At 43.8% G+C, this 24,473-nt stretch overlaps 1 protein-coding gene and 1 long non-coding RNA gene across 3 annotated transcripts in view; one reads left to right on the top strand and one right to left on the bottom strand.

Moving 5' to 3' along the window:
- Positions 1-4,208: 4,208 nt before the first annotated feature.
- LOC135416325 (uncharacterized) lies at positions 4,209-6,751 on the bottom strand. 2 transcript variants are annotated; one of them, XR_010431542.1, is made up of 4 exons: positions 6,258-6,751; positions 5,054-5,214; positions 4,558-4,692; positions 4,209-4,426 (listed from the first exon to the last, which is right to left on the bottom strand). It is a non-coding gene; the product is annotated as an uncharacterized LOC135416325 (long non-coding RNA). The 2 variants fall into 2 exon arrangements; XR_010431543.1 differs by lacking the exon at positions 5,054-5,214 and having other exon boundaries at positions 5,998-6,750.
- A 10,966-nt stretch (positions 6,752-17,717) lies between these two features.
- BRF1 (BRF1 RNA polymerase III transcription initiation factor subunit) overlaps positions 17,718-24,473 on the top strand; it is a 174,183-nt gene continuing 167,427 nt past the window's right edge. The window contains exon 1 of the mRNA XM_064659373.1: positions 17,718-18,009. Within this exon, the coding sequence (XP_064515443.1) occupies positions 17,823-18,009 (187 nt within the window). The 5' untranslated portion in view covers positions 17,718-17,822. The remainder of the gene's footprint in view (positions 18,010-24,473) is intronic.

The raw sequence follows: 24,473 nt of genomic DNA, 5'->3' as shown, positions 1-24,473 counted from the left end.
TTTTCCAGTATCATTCACAAGGACATTAAATGGTGTTTTGTCCCCAGTATTGACCTCTTGGGAGCTCCATTAGTGACTGTGCCAGGTGAACTTGTGAATACTTCTGAGCACAGAAGCCAGTTCCTGATATGGAACCCCAGGCAAGACTGACAAAACCTGTCACGAGAATTGTTTTCTTTGTTCCCATTGAGGGTGGATTGTGATACTTGCTCTCAGACAGCTGCGCTGAATTGTCCTAAGTCAAGAAAAAATCCTTAAACTTGACTAGTAAAAAGATCCCAAAGGAATACTAAGTAAGTTTGCCGATGACCCTGAACTGGGAGGAGCTGTCGACTCCCTGGAGGGCAGAGAGCCCCGCAGGCACTGAAGTATTACACAGCATCCAAAGGAGGGACACGAGGATGGGGAAGGGTCTGCAGGAGAAGCCGTGTGAGGAGCAGCTGAGGGCACTTGGTCTGTTCATCCTGGGGAAGAGGAGACTGAGGGGAGACCTCACAGGAGTCTTTGACATCCTTGTTGCCAAATCCTCTGAAATTGTTGGGATAAATAAAACTCTCTAACTACGTGTTTTTAGTGTTAGAAAGCAAGGCATTACTTTTATTCAGAGCACTGGGGTGTGTATGTGGCTGACTGAAATCCTGCCTCCATACGGCCACCACTTTTTCACCTATTTATACATTTTTGACAGACAAAAGAAATTAATGTTCATTGGTCCTTAATTACATAATTCTCTTTCATTAGTTAGTATCCTACCTCTTACTGGTTATTAATTTCTTGCTTTCTATGCTAATTAAGTCCACACTTTTAGTCTTTTTAGTATCTTTTTCCCCTGTAGGGACTTTGCAGCATGTATACTGAATTCTTTGTTAATTCTTTTCTTTATGACATAAACACCTTCCTTCCTTCCTCCCTCCCTTCTTTTCCTTCCTTCCTTCCTTTTCTTTTCCTTCCTTCCTTTCTTTTTCTCTCTCTTCTTCTCTCTCTTCTTCTCTCTCTGTCTCTTTTTCTTTTTCTTTTTCTTTTTCTTTTTCTTTTTCTTTTTCTTTTTCTTTTTCTTTTTCTTTTTCTTTTTCTTTTTCTTTTTCTTTTTCTTTTTCTTTTTCTTTTTTTTTCTTTTTCTCTCTTTTCTTCTTCTTCCTTTCTCTCTTTTTTCTCTCTTTCTGTTTTTCTTTCTTTCTTTTTCTTCTTTCTTTCTCTTCTTGCTTTCTCTCTTTCTATTTCTCTGTTTCTCACTTTCTCTGTTTCTCTTCTTTCTCTTTTTCTCTGTTTCTCGCTGATATGGTTTGAAGCTGGCTCCCTGCCAAGTCTCCAAACCTTACCACAAGAAGTCCCCCCCCCCAAACCTCAGGGAGAAGAGGGAGAAAAAACAACCAAGAAAACCCAAAACGAGAGAGAGACAGCTAAAGCAATATATATAAATATATTTACACTTATATTACAGTTATATACAATTGAAATATATATACAATTTCACAAGGAAAAGGGAGGGGGGGAGGGAAAAGGAACAAAACCAAAATAAAATATATATATATATCCTGATTAGTAGCCCAATATCTAGCAACTAAAAGAATTGGCTAAAAACTATCTTACTACTCTCCTTGGGACAACTGAGAGTCGCTCCGGAACGATCGCCGGCAACCTCCACTTGCTCCAAGGTCGGCAAGACCTAACCAGGCCTCGCTCCCCAACACGACAGACTCAACAGCAGGGAACCTGCACCTCCAAACCGCCGGAAGGAAAGAGAGCAAAGGCCTCTCCTCCTTTCTTCTTATAGTCTGGCTTACATAAAAAAAAAAATCTTCTTTCCTCTTTCCTCTTCTTTCTTCTTTCTTCTTTCTTCTTTCTTCTTTCTTCTTTCTTCTTTCTTCTTTCTTCTTTCTTCCTTCTTCTTTCTTCTTTCTTCTTTCTTCCTTCTTCTTTCTTCTTTCTTCTTTCTTCCTTCTTCTTTCTTCTTTCTTCTTTCTTCTTTCTTCCTTCTTCTTTCTTCTTTCTTCCTTCTTCTTTCTTCTTTCTTCTTTCTTCTTTCTTCTTTCTTCCTTCTTCTTTCTTCTTTCTTCTTTCTTCCTTCTTCTTTCTTCTTTCTTCTTTCTTCCTTCTTCTTTCTTCTTTCTTCTTTCTTCCTTCTTCCTTCTTCTTTCTTCTTTCTTCTTTCTTCTTCTTCTTCTTTCTTCTTTCTTCTTTCTTCTTTCTTCTTTCTTCCTTCTTCTTTCTTCTTTCTTCTTTCTTCTCTCTTCTCTCTTCTCTCTTCTTTCTTCTGTCTCCTCTGGGTATCGCCGGCTGCTTTTTTAGTGACCCCTTTGTGACAGCAGAGCTCTCTGAGCCACCGTCACCAGCGAGGTCACAGTGGCTGCCCCCGATGCATCACAAAGGGGGTCCCGCGGGTGCTCCCGCAGGAGCCACTCCCGCCACCGGGCTGGATCCCTGACGCGGGCCTAGCTCTGCCAATAAAGCACAGCAAGCTTCCATCAGATGAGGGTGTCAGGGGTCCCCCCGTGTGCCGGCAGCGACTTGCTCAGGGTGTGCCCGGGCCCGCGTCTCTGCTCGCCCGGGCTTTCCCTGGACCCCACTTGGGAGTGCTCCGCTGGGGATCGAGCCTCTCACAACCGGGGCCCTATGCCGGGAGTGCATCCCTTGGGACCCAGACGGCTCCAAAGCTTTGTCCTTGCTTCACCTGTGCCAAGAGTGACACGCGGGACTTGCTTCTGCCAGTTCAGCATATGCAGAGCTGAACTTCCAGTGCCCTTTCTGTTCAAAGCCTTCTGGAGGCAAAAAGGGGGCTGGGGTGAGGGGGAATGCCAGTAAATGGGAGCTTAAGTATTCAAGAAAAGAAAGGACCAGAAAAAGACAGCTTCAAATATGAGATAAATAACAACAACAACACAAGGCGTTACCAATTCTGGAACTTTTTCAATGAAAACATGGAACACTAACTTATATAATCTTATATGAAATAGCCTTAAGTTTTAAATAAACAAGCGACTGTTCAATACTAACATATATAATCTTAGAGGAACTAATCTTCCATTTTAAATAAATCTGCAGTCAAACCTGTCAATAGGCAACAACAGGAGCACGTGCTCGAAGGCTCCCTTAGGGACATCGCTCACACTGCTGTGCTTTCCCAGATGAAGGACACACAGAAGTCTGAGGTTCTCAGCATTTAATTTGCCTCAGCCTTTACAGGCAGAGTTTGCTCTCAGGCATCCATGTCTCATGGCAGTTTGGAAAAGGGAGGTACTACCCACAGCTGAAGAGGGTGATGCTGGGATCACTTAAGTAAACTGGAAATGTACAAATCCATGGGACTAGATGGGATGAAGCCAGGCTAGGCAAAAGGAAGAAAACTCTCAATAGTGAGGATTGTCAGGCACTAGAGCAAGTTGCCCAGAAACTGTCTGCAGTTGGAGGCTTTCAAAAGCCAGCTAAATGAGGCCTTGAGAAACTTTCTGTTTTGTTAAGCAGAAGATTGCATGAGATTCCTGCAGAACTCCTTTCCAACTTATTTTTTTCTCTGATTCCCAATAAGCAACTGAACGTAAACTTAAGATCCCCTGGAAATGTGCCTTAAATTGTGCAACGTTGAATGTAGCATGTTGTAAATGCCACACAGACCCCAAATCACCCATGAGACATGGGAATCTAAAGGAGAGGGTAGCAGTGGTGGTCCAGGGACTGGAGCTGCTAGAGAGGTCTCTAAACTGTGGTTGTGAGGATTAGCAGGGTTTAAACAGTGTTTTCTGCTGCTTCACTCCAATCAGTCACCCTTTAGGTGTGCTGTAGGTGCTCCAGGACTTCCTGTACTGAACCTCCTAGTGCTCACTCAGTGCTTTGGTGTCACACTCTCCAAGGACTTCACGAGCCCCAACAGATCACTCGCAGATATGACTCCAACAGATCTCTCTAACAAGAGGCCTGTATGGGCTGAGACCTTCCTAAAGACTGAGTTAACATCAACATGATCAACTGTGGCAGCTCACAACAGATCTGTTCCTGTTTCATGCTGCTGGCAGAGCTTACACTAGCAGTAGAGTGCAGTGAAGTTCTTGCCACTTAGGAGTTACCAGCAGACAAGATCTCTGAAACATACCCCAAGCAGACCTGGGTTTTCTTGTTATGCTTTTACCTTGTCCCTGAGTGGCTGCTGCTTCAGATGTTGCACAGATGCTGGTTCAGCAGGTTCATACACACAGAAAGGCTACTGTAACCACTTCAGGTTTAATTTAGGTTTAATCAGTGTTCTGGACATGTGAACGTTTTTTATTTCAACACTGTTTCAGAAAAGTTTTGTTGGAGGCTCCTGAATCCTCTGGAGACTTCTGGTTGGAAGCACAAGCAGATTTTTCCAGGCCTGTAGCAGCAGACCATGTATCTGGACAAGCAAGACACTCCATCCCCTGCTGACTGAGTACATGGAGCCACGAATGTCCTGGAGCAAAACCCAGAAAATTTCTGAAGCTTCTCTGTGAATGATGAAATCCTGGGGAGTAAAACCCTACAAGAACCAAGCTTAACTTTGCAGTAAGGATGTAACTTAGAGCAGGACAAAGTTGCACATACCTATTAGCAATGAAAGAGACAATTTAGATCATCTCTTTAAACAGTAGCCCTTCTGCTTGATGTTGAGTCTGAACTATTGTCTGATGATGGTCCAAATATGAGTCCCATGTATAACCTTTCAGAAGTTGTATGACTCTGGAAAGGTGAGAAACCCTGCTGAGAGTATGTCTGCATTAAAATAATGGGGTTTCTGTGCAATTCTAAGTGTTCATTTCCAATCAGGCCTCAATTGCTGTGCTAATGCCCCTTGGCATGAGTAGAATTAACATAAAATCATAGGACTATATTATTTTTTTAGTTTTATACTTCCTTTCCACAGTCAGAAACACCTGAGTGCTGTGACTAGAATACCACACAAGAGGGGACATTCTGTTCAAAGAAGGCAAAACTGATGTACAGTACTGAGCAGAGGGTTGTAGCAAAGCAGGGAAGTCATGTAAAAATCCAGGATTCTAGCTTTAATATCAAGAGTAATTTACTGCTTAAGTGGTCTTACATGTAATACAATAAGCCCTGCAAGATAACAATTATTTCAGGGTGGTTTGTTTTTTTTTTAATTGGAAAACATCACTGAAAGATTCCTTTCAAAATAAACATCACTGTTCCCGGGAGAGCAAAACAGATGAATTGGCTCTGAGTTCTGGATTTCTCCATAATCTAATTTAAAACAGAACAAAGAAAAAAGGAATCAGTGGAATAGCAACCTCATAGAGCAAAAGAACATAATTCAAGTGTTAAGAGGACATTTGCAAACACCATTATTAATGCCAAAACATTGGTTTATCTTTTTTCAGTGAGTTCTAGATGTGAATCTTTGTCAGTTACACTGAAGGTCAGAAACTTGTCCATATATTGTATATTGATAAAATACTTCTCTGTGGTTTCACGTTCTTATCTGAGGTATCATCCAAGCCAAACTCATCCTTGATGAATTAATATCAATGGAGTCACATGCCAGGAGTGCAGCCCTTTCACTACTCATCAGTCTAGTATCAAATGGGTATTTAATTGGTCCAGTTTGCAGAACTGACCCCTGGCTCTCACTCAAGCCACCCCCTGCGACACAACATGGGTATTATGGACTTGTTGCATCCTTTTTTCCCCTCACTGTCCCAAGTATCCACAGACCTGGTGAGATACATTCAGGTAAAATATGCCACTTGGCTGAGCCCAAATCTTTCTGTCGTGCTTCTGCTTCTCAGTCAGATCAGCCATTTCTATGTTTTAGTTCACTTGTGATGTCCATAAACCTCCTCTGGGGGTGCAGGGCATGGCTGAAACCCCCAGTTGGGGCCCTGTGAGGGGGCACTGCTGAAGAGACCCTGTGGCTGCAAGGGAGGGAGAGAGAGAAGAGTCCATATGGGTGCTGGTAATCTTGGCTGGGACCTTCACAGCTCTGAGAATGTCGGCAGATGTTGGATATGGAGCACTGCTACTCACAGTGTACTTGCAAGTGCGTCCCAGCTCCTCAGTGTCACCATCTTGGAGGGACAGAGAGGAGCCCCATGGCTTCTGAAGTCACATGTGCTTTTTGCCTTTTGGGGGAAGACAAGGACCTTGGCTGGAAACAGCCAGCACAAGACAGCCAGTGGAAGGTACTTTCAGTGAACAGCACGAAGTTATTTTGGTCTCACACTATGCACTACCTTTGCTATTTATCCCTGAGTGTCTTTTCTAGCACTGTGTTTATTTATACTCACACGACTATAGCCCCCTCAGTGACAATGTCAGTAATTCTCAAGGCAGTGGCATTTGTAGTGGTGAGCAAAAGGCAGGAGCTGGTCCCCATCAGAGGCAGGGTGTCCAGTGACAAAGGCAGTATATCACAGACAACTTGGGAATTCTTGGCTTCCTCTCACCTAGAAAAGGAATGGAAAGAGGGAGATGGAGCTCAAAAAGGCAAGATGTGAAGGCATCCCCATAGGGGCTTAGGGGTTTTGCCAAGAGAATTAAAAATGTTTTACAAGGAATCAAGTAGGTTTATAGGAAATCTGGAGATCTATGTATGCCAAGGGCTTCTCATCCTTCCAAGGCAAAGCTGTTAGCACGGCAATTTTTAAAGTTACTTCCTGAGATATCCCAGCTCAACTCACTCAATTCATGCTCTAGTGATGGTATTGCAGATTGGCAAAAGGGAAATTCATTGTGTCCAAAACCTTGTCATTTTACTCGCTTTAGGAATGAAATGATTCTGTGAGAGAGCAGATTCAACATACTCAGCTATTATTTACATCAAAGAAATGAACTGGTTCTTTTGATGACCTTGGAAAAATGCAACTTGATTTGTTTGAGCAGGGCATTTTAAAGGTTTTTAAAAATCCTATTTGATAATATTATGCAATAATCAAGGCACACACAGCATCTGGACCTGCATGTTCTGTTGGCAAGTGTGCCTGCCTGTTCAGAGGGGCACAAATTTCCTGGCACTGATGAGAGTGATACCTCAGGGCTTTTTGAGGATTAAGCCTTGATTCCCTGTGCTGACATTCTCCATAAAGGTCAGTTAGCATTTCCCATGTCCGCTGTCAAACTCACTGACACTGAGCCCCTCTCTTTCGCTAAAGATGATTCAGGCCTTGGAATATGCCCTTGACTAAGGAGCTATTTTGGTTTCAGAACTAGCTGTTTCTCTGGTGCAAACGGGTGTAGCTCTTATTTAAGTCAAAGGAGGGGAGTTTGACAACCTTAGCTGCTTTGCCAGTATATCTGTTTTGGCAAATCCTCCTAGCAGAAGCACAGCTTATATCCACAAGAGAGTGCTTTGAGTAGTAGGTCTGATTCCTGCTCCCTGCATGAAGGGATGCAGAGAGGAAGAGGCTGCTTGGCTGATGTAACAGTGCCAGTACAAGGCTTTATCTGTCATGACTATGGGTGTTTCTCTTGCAATCATGATGGAAAAGGCTAGTCTGGCAAATCCTTTGAGTGTGGGCAGGCCTGAGGACCTGGCTGTATATTTAGATGTCCTCTACCGTCATTTTCAGTCCGTGTGCTGAAAGATCTGTGGGCTTCTCTGTTTGGCATTACCTCCTTGATCTGAGGTCTCTTAAACCACCCTCTCCTTTCTCTTCCTGCCCTCTGTGCCTTCCCAATGTGCAAGCTGCAGTGCTGTCAGTCATAGCTTTTCCTTGTAAAACCTGCACCTTCCTCCCAGGCAGGTCTGTCCTCCCTACAGTGCTAACGCTCCTGAGAGCTCAACAGCAATCCCTGTCCTGCCAGCTCCACTCCATGCCATCTGCGTGGATGAAGCCTCTCCTTCAGCCCCCAGGCCTGCCAAACCTGTGCTTTGCTTGTGTCTTGGATCAAGTCACATTCATCATCTCACTTCCCTCATGGCCAAAGAAATCTCTGCCTTTGTCCATGTCTCTATGTAACGATACAGGAGAGCCAACCAAAAAAGAGTAGGGTGCTTTAATTAACCATATCTCCATTGTATAGCTGGATAACTTGAGGCCAGCAATATCTGGTGGGTAGCCCAAGGTCATAAAGACAGTCTGTCTCAGAACCTGCATTTATATCCAGCTTTCCTGAATCCAAGACCCTTATTTTAGTCATTAGAGCACCTATAACAGCTCTCTGCTACACTTTTCCCTCCATGTATTAATGAATATTTCCCCTTCAATATTTAACACTTTCAGTCATGAACTCTTTATTGTATACTCAGATGCAGTCTGACAAATCCATGTTTTCCCTTTACTAAAGCAATGGAAGCATATACTTCTGATGAAATTTGGCTTCTTCAGCTAAAGGGCCAGCAAAGTTTTTTCTGTTGCTGCATTTTCCTTAGTTCTTGAAATCAGCGCTGAGACAAGTCCACTTGTGTGACATCTGCTGATAAACTGGGATCATGAATATAAAATCCAGACTTCTTACATCAGTCTGAACATACCAGACATTCTCTAGGTCAGTATTTGGAAAATGCTATCACAGGCAGCTTATGGGGCAGGAGTGGATTTCATACATATGACTTATACTCTAGTTTTAGCATAGGAATATCTGAAGCATGTATCAGTGACTCATTTGGTAAAATACTGAATCTTGACCCAAGGAAATTATCTTGCTGACTGTGTTTCTGTACTTTCTAGTATGTGTCATGGAAAAAATTGGCTATCATGCCAGACTGCCCCCGAGGAAGGTCATATTCCTTTAGCACCTGTTGATTAACACAATACCTTACTTTTAATTATTAAGCATGATTGAAGCCTTTGTGGGTATTTCCAATAGTTGCTGGAATGCTGAGATAGTGGATATTTACCTGTTCTGGCCTGCTAGGCTGGAAGAACCCAGAAGGAGTAATTTGTTTACATTAAGATTCCCATTCTGATGAAGTCTGCCCGAGAAGACTCCACAGCTGGAGGGTGCTATATCTGCTGATCCAGATCAGTGCTGTGCTGCTCTTCCAGACCTCCTCAGGGCTGGCTAGTTTTTGTCATTTTGGTCTCTCAGGACCTTTTCTAGTAAAGAGATAATGCAAAGCCTCTTACACCCAGGAGGAAATGTCAGCTTGGTGGGATTAGGTGACAGTGATGAGCCAAAGTGGCAGTGTTGTGGATGGTGGGAGACCCTGATGGGTCATGGTCTTGTGGCAAATAACAGGTTGAAAACAAAGTATGAGCTACCCAGTGGAATTATATGGAATTAGATGACATCTCCCTAGCCTGGCTTTCTCTCCAAGACCCCGTAGTGCAGAGGCAGCTGTCCCATGGATCATGGTGCAGGAGGGTGGTCAGGCAGAAGGAAAGGGGATGTGGTGTGTTACCATGGGTACATGAGCTATGAGCTCGTCTGTGAAGGAGTTTGGACGAAAAGGTCTCACCTTCAGGTCACAGGATTTGATGGATTGGATTGGGCTGATGAAGATATGCAAGGGACCAGAGTAAGCCATGCCCTTCTGGATGCTACATGTCAGCATCCTCCCCCGTGTCAGCAAAGAAGAGCTCTGTTGACGTGGAGAATACGTGTCTGAAGCCAGTTACATCAGCTCTGTCCCAGCTCCAGGCATGTTGTAGCAGAAATGCAGGATTTCAGCAATGCTGTTCAAGGTTCATGGGCTTTTCAAGAGAATTGTCAATGCAGACCAGTACTGTTTGCACTGCAACTGAGTGAAAAATGTTGTGGAGGTAACATAAATCAGCTGGTTAGGATTTTATTTTTGAGCTGAAAATAGAACATTTCTGCCTTGTGATTTCCCAGCTTAAACTTTATGTGGACATTGCTCAATTTTTTTTCATTATTGCTATAATTTAATTGTGGGATTTAGTCTTTGGAAACAACAAAACAAACTGAAAACAAAACACATCAACCATCCAGTTCTGTTATTCAAAAGAAAATTTGTTAGCAGGATATGTGCACTTATTAAATTAGAATGTTTATTAGTTGCTCATTTAGTCCTTCAACTATGAGAGGAAGCTTTCTCTTTCTCTTGTCTCCCAACCTGCTTCTGTCTGGGAAAGCTGATAATATCTTGCTTTTAAACTGCAATTTCTCCTCCTGTTTTCAGCAGACTTGATGGTTGCAAATGAAAAGTGACCACAGAGGGAGTGGCTAAAGTGTCACTGTTGAACAGGCTGATGATTATTAGTCATGGTATATATTGGGAAAGGCTCTTCATAATTTTATATGCCATAAAAATAATTTGTTTTTGCTCCGAGTCCACTAAACTGCTGTTTCAGCTGGATATTTGTTGCAGCTTGCTGCATTACAAAATCCTTGGTCATCTGGATAGTATTTCTGTAGCAGGGGTGAGAAGTCATGGTAGCAGCTCTAAAGCTTTATTAGGAAGAAAGTTCTATGCTTACTGTTTAGTATGGGATAGACTAGGAAGGGAAGATAGTTTGTTAGAAATGCCAACACCGTAATTTTATCCTTTTTTTGGACATCTTTTCTACTTACGTAATTTATAAAGCCCCTTTCAGTAGGGGCTTTATGTAAAATATCATAGGCAAAAAATGTATGGGAACATCCTCTTCTAGCTCTCCCTTCCAAAGGAAAACCTGGAGTAGTTAAGCTTTACATTTTCTGAAATGCTGCATGCATGTGGCTGTGGAATTGAACATGCTTAGAGCTCTGTGAAATACTTCTCATGCTGCTATAAATATACACACTTTACTAACAACTTGCATTATTGGCAACATTGTTGTCTACTGTACTCATTTCAAAAATAATGGTTTTGTGTAATTCTCAGCAATATGATACAAACATAACCCCTGTAATGAAAAACTGGTTCAAAAAGGGACTGAAGACCTCATTGTTCGGTCGAATACATAATCTGCTGACTGCTCTCTGCTGTTCAATTTGGGCTTCAGACTGTAAACTCCTGGGTCAGGTTTTTTATAATCTTGGTGTGAGCCGACTGATTGAAGCACAGACAATGGAAGGGCAAGCCAAAGGCTCCAGATCTTACTGGCATATTGTTATATCAGATTCCCACTTCTAATTTACTGGGGAAAAAATACGTGTTTAACTCATAAGATGGGGAAGAAGAACTCAAAAACTGTGATTTTAATGGGGACAGGTGGTAGTCTGAATCTCCAGCACCTGGAAACAGAGAGCCAAGAGATGTGAACCAACTGATCCTCCCAGGGTAGTGCTAATTTCCAGACCTGTCCCTCACTCAGACCATCAGTGCTGTGGCTCCCAGTTCCCAACTAAGGAAGGTGACCTGTAAAATACAGAAGAGAGAGATGATCCCAGCCCTTTCTGAGTACCGCAGAGATGGGCATGGCCATGGTGACAACATTCCCCCTTTGTCCTACTGATTTTTCTGAAGAAATGGCAAGGTTTACTGCTTTGGGGATGGATCCTGTTTTGCTTGTGGAGGTTTAAGAAACTTCCTACCTTGTGGTGAGAGTGGGGAAGGAAAGCTGTGGCTTGCACTGCACTAGAATTTTTCTCTTAAAATATTTTATAATTAAAAAAAAATTACGCGTTCGCTGAGATCTAAACTGATTATAAATGTCTCATTTTGAAAACAGTGGCAGATTTTACCCTTTTGATAATTCCACAGAAAATATTTAAGTTAAGTGATTTTCTTTTTTTTCTTTTATTTTTTCTTTCTTTTTTTTTTTTTTCCTTAATTTAGGCTGACTCAAATTATCGGTATGAAACAGCTTGATTTAGTCCAAGCTTTTTTTATGGCTGACCTCTGAAAAATGTTATTTGTCTAATTTATTCAACTAATTCAAGCTAGGAAATCTGCCAAATTCTTGAAAATTCTCCAGTGACAGGAAATTATTATCCTGTGACTTCTCTAAGTCTAATGGTGTTTCTATTTAGCCTGCTCATAGCTTTGGTAGTGGACAACAACTTGTAATATTGACTGATGGTTTCTTTGGCACTGGGTTAACTTTGGCATATTTGAGGTACTGGGACTCTCCTGTCAGAAGAGCAGGCAGTGACACACAGATCATTCAAAGGACAATTCTTTGATGCCTCTTATGACCCAAACAGGAGAGAACTGGCCTCACCCACAGGCCAGCCTGTATTTATCCAAGCTGCTTGCTCCATCATAACTTTCCCCGGTGCTAACGGGCTGTGGGAAAGAGGACACCATGTTCCTTACCCTGCTTCCAGCCTCTCCTCCACGCAGGCAAAAGGAGAGGCTTGAGTGTGGCTGCAGTGATATTCTCTCTTTCTCTGCAGGTTTCAGGTTGAAGGGGGCCCCTGATGGCCAAAGGACTCGTGACATTAAAAAATACACACTTTTGAGTCTGTGTTGACACACAGACATTTCATGGTCTTAAATAACACTTGACTGGCATGTTCTTTTTTGATGCCAGCTCACTCATTCTGGTCATGGCACACTTCTGCCTATGAAATGACAATAAAGAGAGTTTGGACTATTGATACTACCTGTTGACAGCAGGATTTTTCATGTCCTGCTCTCATATAGCTAGTGAACTCCTGTTTAAGTGGATGTCTTTTCTCCTAATCCTATTTGTAACTTGTCAGGTATAATTTGTAAATGCTCAACACTATCTTAGGCACTTTACATAGTTTATAGCATTATTTTTTAATTGCATTGAATTTAGTTTGTTGCAAAGCAGATAATCAACTACTGTACAGCTGCTTTTCCAAACTTATTCTTCAAAACTAAAGGAGACTCATATTTACTTTTTGGCATGCTTCTACAGGTTCCAACTCACTGCTGTGAATTTCTGGCTCATAGTTCCAAATCTGGGAAAACAATAGAAACTATCAGTAAGATGTATGGTTTGCTTCTGCATTTGAGTGTGCAGGTCCATCCAGTGTAATGTCCCTGGTTTTTTCCCTTGCACATCAATATCAACATTTAGTGAAAGCTTCATTTTCAGGCTATATAGAAAAAGTATTTGTACCAAAGTATCCACTCATCAAGTTTGCACACAAAAATGGCACCTGTAACCAGGCATTTCCTCACTTCAGTTCAATTTTTGCTTAAACAGGCAGTTGGATGACTGGAGAATGGTTCTCTGATGGTGATGAATCCATTAATGTTGGAATGAACAACTCTCAGATTATGAGAACTGCACACAAGTGGAGTCACATTTTCACAGGAATTGCCTGTAAGCATTGCCTGTGCTTGCATCCCTAAGTGATGGAGGCCTGCAGTTACTCAGCACAGCATATAACCAATATTTCATTAAAAAGGGCTTAATCTTAAACAACTTCCTGAACAGATTACTTTGTTTTAGAACTGTCTGATTAGCATTGCTACTTACCTACAGAAAGATTTGCTCTTGTGAAGTGATCCTGCCTGAGAGAAGCTGTAAAACAGCTGTAAAAAATGCTGAATGACATGAAAGAGGTCATGATGGTGTGATGGGGTCAACCCTTCACCACTACCACAAGAACTCAAGATTGCCAACTGAAATGTTTAGGCCATTTTTAAACTTTTTCACTTGCCACCCAGCTAAAGTGTGATACACCTCAAACCATCAGATGTGGATCTTGAAAGCATACACAGATCAAAACCTGATTAAACAGATAAAAAGTCTGCTAGGGGGTATGAGCCTTCAGCCTTAAGTTGCAGGTTGCTCGAAGCTAGGAGGCCACATCTATTTTTACCTTGCTTACATCCTTCTTAAAAGCACCCACTGATAAGTCATGCATCTTTGAGTGGTGTGTTGGCAAGAGGAGATGTTCAGAGCAAAAGAGCTGCTCACAGCTTCCAGCTGATGAGATACTTCTGCAAGTGGTGGTGGCTTCCGTATCTTTGTGCTCAATATCCTTGGATTTTCCCTCTGCTAATTTCTTGGCAGATTTTCTAAGTAATAGTATTTGTGCTTTCTGCTGTTCTCCTGTACCAAGAATTGTACCAGGCACAGATTCTGGGAAGCTAAATGGGAAAGCCATGGGGTCTCTGCCACTTACTCAGGGGTCGAGGCTCAGCTGTGAAGTGCTGTCTCTGGACAGCACTGATGTGATTTAATAGGTGCCAAAACCTTTTCTTCTCAGAATGTTCCCTCAGAAGCTTTTTCAATTACCACTTACTGATGAACGTCATGAAAACAATGTAAGGAAATAATTAGAAAAGACGCAGACAAAAAAAAAAAAAAAAAAAAAAAAAGAAAGAAAAGGGAAAACACATGGAAAATCAGCCTAGTCTTTGGGAGCATTGCAGCTCCTCGACGATTTCATTTCCTTGGGTGCCCCCTCGTGTCCATCACTAGCGTAGCCAAACGCGTTTGGACTGACCAAAAAAAAAAAAGTATCCACTTGCTATCACCTTATAAGGTTAATTCATTTCAAAATCCTTTGTCCCCCCCCTCTATTTAGTACGCCTATGACTTCATCTCTAAAGAATCCATGTGCAAATTTTCAGGTTGAATGCGTAGTTTATGCCTTATCTTGGACAGTCCAAAACCAAAGAAGGATTCCTCTGCTTGTGTTTTGCCCCAAGTTATGTGCACTTTCAAACTTCTCGAGAGACTTCATCAACACTCCTAGGCATGATTTTAAGAGGAGCAATTCCAGCTGAAATGCCAGAGAGCTGAGGATGCTCACAGCAGCTGATCAAATCAAGGAGTTAAACTTAGTGCCTCTAATTGAAAGTATTTCCCACGTGGGCTGGTGTGTTCAGATGCTCAGAAGGTTGAATTATGACCAAAAAGTCTCTGGCATTTCTGTCACATGAAATTTAAGTATCTGCTTTAAATCATATAGTCATAGAAGAGGATCCATCTCTTGTGGAAGTACAGTAATGTGTCATGAGCTTGCTCTAGTATGTTCCCTGCTGTGCTGCTTAGATTTGTGGGAGCAGAGTAGGATTCCCTCACAATCCAGTCTGGATTTGTACAGCAGATTTGCATTCTTCCCTGTCGGAAGAGCAGTAGAAAAAATACTCTGATTATCAAGCCAATGAGAACAGTTCCTCTCTTTGAAACCTTAACAACTGAATGCCAAAAATGCACACATATAGGTGGGTTATATTCAGGGTTCTTGAAGGCACAGCAGGAAGGAAATTGGTCAGTCTGGGCTGACAGACGTCCTGCTCACCACTTTTTGGCACACTTAGGAGTGAAAGTAAGAGGTATTAATTATGATAGTATGTGAAATGGAAAACAGGTCCTTTCCTCCTCTTAACTAAAAGGGCAAAATAATGCAGGGAATGGAGCTTTGTCAGAAGAAAATTTTAAATGATCAGGTCTTACTCTTAGGCTTCAGCCAATTTACTGAGAGGTTATTGTTTTGGTAGCCTACGTGAACTGAGTTCATAGAATCATAAAATCACAGAATGGTTTGGGTTGGAAGGGACCTTAAAGATAATCCAGTTCCAAACCCCATTCCATGGGCAGGAACACTTTCCACTTGATCAGGTTGCTCCAAGCCCCATTCAACCTGGCCGTGAACATGTCCAGGAATGGGGCATCCACAACTTCTCTGGGCAACCTCTGCCAGTGCTTCACCATCCTCTGACTAAAGAATTTCTTCCTAATATCTAATCTAAGCCTACTTTTTTTTTAGTTTGAAGCCCTCCCCCCTTTGTCCTGTCACAATATGCTCTCGTAAATAGTCTCGCTCCATCTTTCTTGTAGGTTCCCCTCAGTTCTGGGTTATTCATTCAGTAGATTCAACGTTATTGGTCAAAAAAAGTTTAGTTAACTCTCTTGCAATCCAAAAGAGTAAAGAACTTATAGAGGTGAAAAATAACTTACATTTTCTCTACTAGAAAATGGCCCTACAGAAATATCTAAGGGGTATTGTATATGAAAGGACTGAAGTCTTTGGGACTGAAAATCCATTTTCTTTCACAGCACTAACCTCAACTTATAAGAAGATAAAAATTAAAACACACGTTGTTCTTTGTTATGACATTAAATGAGCTTTTCTTTTAGACAGTAGCTTTACATTATGCTCTCACGAGGGCCCTCTGCTGCTCACATTCAGAGTGAAACACTGAAACAGCACTAGTACTTTTCAAACGGATGTAAAACTTAAGTCCTTGTGGATCAGTACTACATTAGTTTCTATCTAAATAAGGTAAGAAAAAACTTTTTAATGGAAAAGTATTTTAAAACTGCTTGCTGCAGATTTCTTGTGTTTGTGCTGGCCTCTGTCAGAGGCTATCAGCAATTGTATATTTTCCCCTGATATTATCTACAAGGTGTGTAATTTTGGGAGATCATGTTTGGCTACTGTGGCACTCATTACCTCACCAGCAGCAGGAGGAACTTCAGGAAGGAAACAAACTCCAGAAGCAGAAGCAATCTGAAGAAAACCAAAGTTCTTATTTTCACAAATACATCCCTGAGACAAGAATAAAAAGAAAGAAGACAAACTTTCTTTTATATACTGCCATTTTATATAGTGGCATAATCTCCATTACAATAATGCTATTTTATTTTTGCAAAAGCCCAGAACCTGCAAATTTTTAGGCATATGACATAATTTCTGGCCTATGAGATACTCAGCTTTCTGGACGGAACAAAATAGCTTTAGTATGTGCCCCAGTGTGCCCCTAAGTGTGCAAGTCATTTTGTGCCATGTATCTGGTGAGTTCACAGACATCTTTACCTGATACCTGGCTGCACCTGAGTCATTTGGTGGAAGACAGGTACTGACAGTAGTGAGTTTGTAAGAAGGTGAAAGTTTCTGCTTCTGCATTAATTGTGTATTTCAAAAGCTGACAGATGGAAGTCTGTACAAACATCCAGCTACAGTAGCTATTCTGCTCAGCTTCCTTCCCATCTGTGTTATGGTGCTAATTTACTACATGTGGGTTGAGTGCTAAAGTGAGCAATAACTTGGATGAAAACTGAGTTCTTTGATTCAGGAACTAATACAAATTAGGACACCGACCTGTTGGAGCAAGTCCAGAGGAGGGTAACCAAGATGATGAGAGGGAGGGAGAACCTCTCCTGTGAGGAAAACGTTGGGAGAAATGCGGTTGTTCAGCCTGGAAAACAGACAGCTTTGGGGTGACCTAATTGTGGCCTTCCAGTACCTGAAAGGAGCCTACAGGAAAGATGGAGAGGGACTTTTACAAGTGCCCCTGCAAGTGACAGGACACGGGGTAATGGCTTCAAACTGGAAAAAAGTAGGTTTAGATTAGACATTAGGAAAAAATTCTTTACTGTGAAGGTGGTGAGACACTGCAATAGGTTGCCCAGAGAAGTGGTGGATGCCCCATCCCAGAAAGTGTCCAAAGCCAGGCTGGATCTAGTGTAAGGTGTCCCTGCCCATGGCCGAGTTGTTGGAACCAGGTGGTCTTTCAGGTTTCTTCCAGCCCAAACCATTCTGCGATCCTATAATAAACAAAAAAAGCACTAGATTTCAGTGTTGCAACACCTTCACCAGGCAGGGCTCAAAGGGCTTTGCCGAAACCGATCCCTCAGGCCTCCCAGAACTTTTATTTCAGCATTACAGAATGACCGACTAGGTTTGCTTGATCAATTTCATTGATGTCTAGAGGGTGGCGAGGCTTTGGGACGGGTTTCCCGGAGAAGTAGTGGCTGCCCCATCCCTGGAAGCGTTGAAGGCCAGGCTGGGTGGGGCTTTGAGCCACCCGGTCCAGCGGGAGGTGCAGGGGGCTGTAACCGGGGGCAGACGGGGAGCACAGCCACCTCTGAGGGAGACGCGGGGCCGGGGCGGGCACTGAGGGAGGAGCCGGCGGGAGGGGCGGGCGCGGCGGGCGAAACCTCGCGAGAGCGGGCGGGCGGCGGCTCCTCCCCGAGCCGGTGCCGGCGAGCGAGGCCTGCGCCGAGCCCGGGCCGGGCTGTGCCGGGCGGGCGGCGGGAGGGAGCGGAGGAGAGGAGGCGGCCGGGGCCCGTCCCGGCGCTCCCGGCAGGATGCCGGGCGGGCGGGTGTGCGGCGCCTGCGGGTGCGCGGAGATCGAGGTGGACGCGGCGCGGGGGGACGCGGTGTGCACGGGCTGCGGGTCGGTGCTGGAGGACAACATCATCGTGTCCGAGGTGCAGTTCGTGGAGAACAGCGGCGGCGGCTCCTCCGCCGTGGGGCAGTTCGTGTCGCTGGACGGTGAGTGCGGCCGGGAAGGGCTGGGGCGGGGCGGGGGCGGTGTGTGGGGAGGGGGTCTGGGGGCACAGGGAACGGGGTGTGGGGAATGGGGGGAGGTGTGTGGAGAGAGGGTGTTGGGGGTCGAGGGGGAGAGGGGTTGGGGGACAAGGGACGTGGCATGAGGGGGTGGGTGCTGTAAGGGGTGCGTGATCAGGGACAGGGTGAGGGGGCTGTGGGCAGTGTGGGGTCAGGGACAGGGTGAGGGGGCTGTGGGCAATGTGGGGTCAGGGCACAGGGGTGAGCAGCCCAATGGAAAAGGACCTGGGTGTGCTGGTTGACAGCAGCTGAACAGGAGGCAGAGTGTGCCCAGGTGGGCAAGGAGGCCAGTGGTATCCTGGCTTGTAGCAGGAATAGTGTGGCCAGCAGGACCGGGGAAATGACCTCAGTGCCCCTGTGCTGGGCACTGCTTAGGCCACACCTCAAGTGTTGTGCCCTGTTCTGAGCCCTCCAATTAAGGAAGGACACTGAGGTGCTGGAGCAAATCCAGCAGTGAAGCTGGTGAAGGGTCTGGAGCACAAGTCCTACGAGGAGCAGCTGAGGGGCTGTTTAGCCTGGGGGAGAGGAGATGCAGGGGTGACCTTAGCACTCTACAACTACCTGGCAGGAGGGAGTAGCCGGGTGGGGCTCGGCCTCTTCTCCCAGGCAACAAGTGACAGGATGAGAGGACATAGCCTTAAGCTGGACATAGTCTTAAGCTGTGCTGGGGCAGGTTTAGGTTGGACATTAAGAAGAAATTCTTCGCAGAAAGGGTGATTAGACACTAAAATGGGTTGCTCTGGGCAGTGGTGGAGTCACCATCCCTGGAGGTGTTTAAGGAAGGACTGGATGTGACACTCAGTGCCATGATCTGCTTGACATGATGGTGTTGGGTCACAGGTTGGACTCAGTGAACTCAAAGGTCTTTTTTAGCCTAATTGATTCTGTGATTCTGTGGGGTCAGGGATAGGGCACAGGGTGAGGGGGCTGTGGGCAGTGTAGGGATAGGGATGCTGTGCCAGAGGGTGGGGTTATGGGGATGCTGCATGGAGGAGTGTGTGCTGGGAGATAAGGACAATGTGTAGGGGACAGAGTGCTGTGCAAAGGGATGTGAGGGAAAGACTGTGGAAAAGTGTGTTGTGCAAAGGGTGGAAAAGGATGGTGGAACTAGTGTTGCACAGAGTGGAAGTGGGAGAGTTAGTGCATGAGTTAGAGCTCTGCACAGTGTGGAGCAGGTGTGTGAGGATGTTTGTGGTTGTGTGTGGAAGGACTGGGTGCACAGGGGATGAGGAGATAGATGAAATTATTTGGGGTAGAGGACAGGAGAGATTGGGTGTTTAATGGATAGAGGGAATATGTGTAGGCACAGAGTGGTGGAGAAGAAGGAGGCTGGAAGTGAAGGGTCAGGAGTCTCCTTCTGTCAGATAGATGAGTTTGGGGTGTTTGTGTGAATGCCTTGGAGGATAAGACATGGAAGAAACCCCCATGAAGCAGACATAGTGTTTGAAAGGGGAGAGACGGAAAATGGGTATGAGGAGTGTGTATAAGGAGAAAGAAGGATAAGCAAAAGCCTGGGAAAGAACTTAACAGTGAAACAAGAGGGACTGATGGATTGTATGGCTGTGGGGAAGGAAGAGAAACTGTGGTGGAGAATGCAGCACTGCATTTGGGAGTTTACTGTAGGCTAGGATTTGTCTGATGCCATTCCTGTCTTCCAACTCAGGGTGCTGGCATTACTTTTTTTTATAGCTTATAAGCAGCTCTTATATCCTTCGCTTTTTCCTGTTGTGATGCAGAGACTACATATTTAAGAGCTTGTACTGCTTTTTCCCTCCCACCCAAAATTATGCAGGACAGATGGCATGCAAGCTAGAGCACATTTTGGGATGCCTTTACCCTACCAAAAAAAAAATCAAAAGGAAGAGGGAGAACTGCACCAGACTGAGGCTTTTTTCATCTTCTGGATGAATTGCACAGTACTTTGCTAAGTTCCTTTAAGGGACCCTTTCCCTCTTGTGTAAGCCCTGAGATGTTGGTGTTGCTAATTTTATTTTTTTATATGGGTAGTACATTAATGCTTTGATCTTGCATAGCTAGTTAGTTACCTGTTATATGTTACTCTTAAAAAACAAATTCTAGGGCCCATGAAGAGGGATAATCACCCTAAGGATAGGTGTGTGTTTAAAAGTGAAAATGCGATTGCAGCACACTCTAGCACGGTCATGGTGGCTTTTTCTGGCTGGCACAAGGTGTGCCTGCAGGGGCTTCACTATGTGTTCATACTGTGATCTTCTAGCAAGTCCCCATGTGCATTGATGTTCTTTGGTGAAGTCATATTTGTGGAAATGACAGAACAGGACTTCCAGAACAATGCTGTTTGTAGATATGTTAAGTTACTGCAAAGAGGGGTGAGGTTGAAGCACTGTGAGGGTGGTGAGGGACTGCAACAGGTTGCCCAGAGAAGTTGTGGATCTCCCATCCCTGGGAGTGTGCAAGGCCAGGTTGGATGGGGCTTGGAGCAACCTGATCTGGTGGAAGGTGTCCCTGCCCATGGCAGGGGGTTGGAAGCAGGTGATCTTTATGGTCCTTTCCAACCCAAACTATTCTGTGATTCTATGAGTATAGGCCCTAATTTCCTATTTTAAGGAAATTAGGATGTGAGTGGCTTATGCTGGTACAATTCTTTATGTTTCAAAACAGATGCTTCTGTTGTGAATATTTATTTTTTCTTGACTTAAAACTGAGTGATGCAAGCTAGTCTAAAAAACTGTAATTGTGCTGCAGTAGCAGTGTCTTCGTGATGTGTGCTTGTCTATTATGTGCATATGACACTGATTTAAGTCCTCAGGAATGGGGAGAAAAGTCCTTTCCTGTGTAAGAAAGACTTAGTATTTCTAAGTGTTGTACTGGACAGAGAATTTGCAGAGGAATGTATATTTCTTTTTAAGTCAGAAAACATGTACTTGCTGAAAGCAACTTTTTCTGGTAAGTTACATCTCTCAGTGACTTCTGTTTACATTAGCAGCTTTCCCTCAGAGTTCCCCGTTTTTAACACCTTTTCTTGTCATCTTTGTCAGCTCTTTAGGTCTGCGGCCTTGAGGGATCCCTTGTGTATGAAATGCTTTGGGCTGAGGCTCCTTGGACTTTGGTCTGGTGATCTCAGGCAGTCCTAATGTGTGGAGCATTTTCAATGACGGAGGTGCCTGGGCTGCTGTTTTTAAGCCCCTGGCTCACAGTCAGTAGGTAGGGCTGGGTGACTCTGAGGAGGTTGTCTGGGTTTTGCAAAGGGTGAGGGATGTCAGGTTCTCTGGTGGAGGGCTGGAAATTGAACGGTGCTCTTGGTGTTTGTGGAGTTCAGAGCTTCTGGTTGTGAAACAAGATTCCCCAAATCCTTCCCAGATCCACAGCTGCTTCTATTTGTGTGTTAATACGTGTTGAATAGTTATAGACGCCTTTATTAATAATTTATTTTCATCTTTATCGTAAAGAAATAAAAGGGAACGGAAAGCACGGAGATACTGTTAGTGATTTCTCTTTGTTACATATAGACAGACCTTTTATTTGCCAAGTTGCATGTTAAGATTTCAGAATCTTGCATCTGTTTGCTGAAGGAGGAAGAGAGTCCTGCACTTCTCTATATTAATACAAAGTGGCCTCTCTAGATGATGCCAAGGCCTTGCCTAATAAAGTCCAGCAGAATCACTAAAAAACATGTGAAATCCCCTCTTTTTTTCTCTCAGGGTTGGAGGAAGATGTGAGGTCACAAATTTTCCAGGCAGTATTTACGTTGAGCTGTTATTGTTTTGTTATTTGTTTGTTATTGTTATTTGTTTTGCTTTACTGCTGCATGAAGATTTGGGAAAACCCAGGCTAGTAAGTGTGCTGGAAAAAAGGGTAGAATCATAGAATCATTTAGGTTGGAAAAGACCTTTAAGATTGAGTCCAGTTGTTAACCAGCACTGCCAAATCCACCACTAAACCATGTCCCTGAGTGCCACATCTACATGCACAGGATGAGCTGACGAGGTAGAAGTAGTGAAGGACAAATTAGATGTCTGTACAGGTAAAGATAGGGTAACACTGCTTTTTGGCAAAATGGCTTGCCTTGCAGATCCTTTGGAACTTTCTAAGGAAGTTGGTAAGTGAACAAAGCAGAGGGTTGGATTTTCAAAGGTAGGTCAGCAAGATCCTTCATCAGAAGCTTTTATAGAATCTGAGCTGTCATGGATAAGGGAAAGTCCTTCCACAGCAGAGTGGCTTCTTGTATGATAAGAAATGTAGTCTGGAAATAAATAATATGTCTCCTGAAGGAGGTGCCAGTGGAATTCCATGGAATCTGGGCTGATGATCTGGAAAACAGGTGAATGGTGAATTAATGAAGTTTACTGGCAACACTAAATTACTTGGGGTAGTAAAGACTTTAGAAGGACCTGTTGTTTTTAGTAGCTAGGAGGTAAGATAACAGATGGAACAAGAGCTGCTGGGGAGAGGTAGGATTGTTTCTTATTCCACATGCTGGGTGGTTTCTTTTTCAACATCTGGATGGGTGAGGATAACTTGAGAAGAAGATCCCTAGGTCTTAATGGATAGCTTTGTAAAAACATTGAGCTAAATATTCATTCATGGTACAAAAAAACCAAAACAACAGTGTGGGGAGGGGAATGTTAGGATTTATCAGGAAAAGAGTACAACAGCATGTCCGTACACTGTCACGTATCCACAGCCCTACCTGTGCTGAAGTGCTGTGTGCACTTCTGGTGGATTTCTCTCTTTTCTCCCCCCTCCTCAAGGAAACCTCTAATAGAACTGGAAAAGATATAGAGAGGACAATGGGATGATTAAGAGGAGAGCTTCTTCAGAGCTTCTCAGCTAGAGTGACTGAATAGGCTCAGCCTCTTCAACTGGGAAAGAGATGATTGAATGGGGCCATAGTAGAGATCTGTAAATGCAGTAGAATAACACAGCAAGGATGAGTGGCTGCTCAGTATCACATAATGCAAAAACTAGGGAGTGCTAAGAAATCTAGTAGCCAGCTTATTTCAAACGCAGTGAGTAGGAGGTTCAGAAGCATTAGGAGGTTTTGTTTGGTTCGTTTGGGTTTTTACAGAAAAGAGCTCCATGTGAATCTGAAGTTGTGGATGTTGAAAGTTTATGTGAGTTTAAAATGATTGGGCAAGCAGAATAAAAATGTGTCATGGCCATTAAAAAACATATACTGTTTCTGGCTCAGGAAATCCTTGAGCCACAGATCTGTGGAGATTGGAGGTTGTGAGAGAACTATCACAACAAACTTGCCTCCTGTGTTTTGTGTTCACTTGTAGGTGTGTATATTAATGGACTTTCCCTTTCAGAGATAAGATACTGGACTAGATAGTCCCTCCATCTGATTTGGCACAGCTGTTCTTTTGAGTTGTCACAGGAAGATCATGTTCTTTGAGCTTTACAGAGATGCTTTTGAGGGTTTTGACCATTCTTTTAACCCTGATCTAGGAATCAGGGGACTGGTTTTGTAGCATGAAGTGTAGGTGTCCTTAGGTATTAATAATGGGGTTTCTTTAGACTATATTCTGGAAAGTGGTGAACACAAAACTCATCTGGCTTTGACAGTTATATAGATACATTCTTTCCTGAAAATGCTTAGTTAATTCTTCTGATCTTGTGAGAAATAGGTAGTAGAGATATTTACAGTTGTGAGAGTCTGTGATGAGGTGTCCAGAGACTGCAAGGTGAAGGTTTAAAGTAAGGTTTATGAAGTTGCATATGCAATACTGTGTAATAAGGACCATGAAATCTTCCCTGATGGTAGTTGGGGAAAATAAAAGGAGAGAGCATGCTTATAGACAGAGAGAGAGCGAGAGTGAGAGACAGAGAGAGAGAGAGGAGAGAGAGGAGAGAAGAGAGAGAAGAGAGAAAGGAGAGAGAGGAGAGAGAGAAGAGAGAGAGAAGAGAGAGAAGAGAGAGAAGAGAGAGAAGAGAGAAAGGAGAGAGAGAAGAGAGAGAGGAGAGAGAGAAGAGAGAGGAGAGAGAGAGAGAGAGAAGAGAGAGAGAGGAGAGAGAAGAGAGAGAGAGGAGAGAGAAGAGAGAGAGAGAAGAGAGAGAGGAGAGAGAAGAGAGAGAGAGGAGAGAGAAGAGAGAGGAGAGAGAAAAGAGAGAGAGAGGAGAGAGAAGAGAGAGAGAGGAGAGAGAGAGGAGAGGAGAGAGAGAGAGAGAGGAGAGAGAAGAGAGAGAGAGAGAGGAGAGAGAAGAGAGAGAGAGGAGAGAGAAGAGAGAGAGAGGAGAGAGAGGAGAGAGAGAGAGGAGAGAGAGAGAGAGAGAGAGAGAGAGAGAGAGGAGAGAGAGAGAGAGAGAGAAGAGAGAGAGGAGAGAGAGAGGAGGAGAGAGGAGAGAGAGAGAGAGAGAGAGAGAAGAGGAGAGGAGAGAGAGAGAGGAGAGAGAAGAGAGATGAGAGA

The sequence above is a fragment of the Pseudopipra pipra genome, chromosome 6 (genome assembly GCF_036250125.1).
Source record: "Pseudopipra pipra isolate bDixPip1 chromosome 6, bDixPip1.hap1, whole genome shotgun sequence".
NCBI lineage: Eukaryota > Metazoa > Chordata > Aves > Passeriformes > Pipridae > Pseudopipra > Pseudopipra pipra.
Note: the sequence above shows the minus strand (reverse complement) of the source record. Positions and strands in the feature narration are given on the sequence as shown.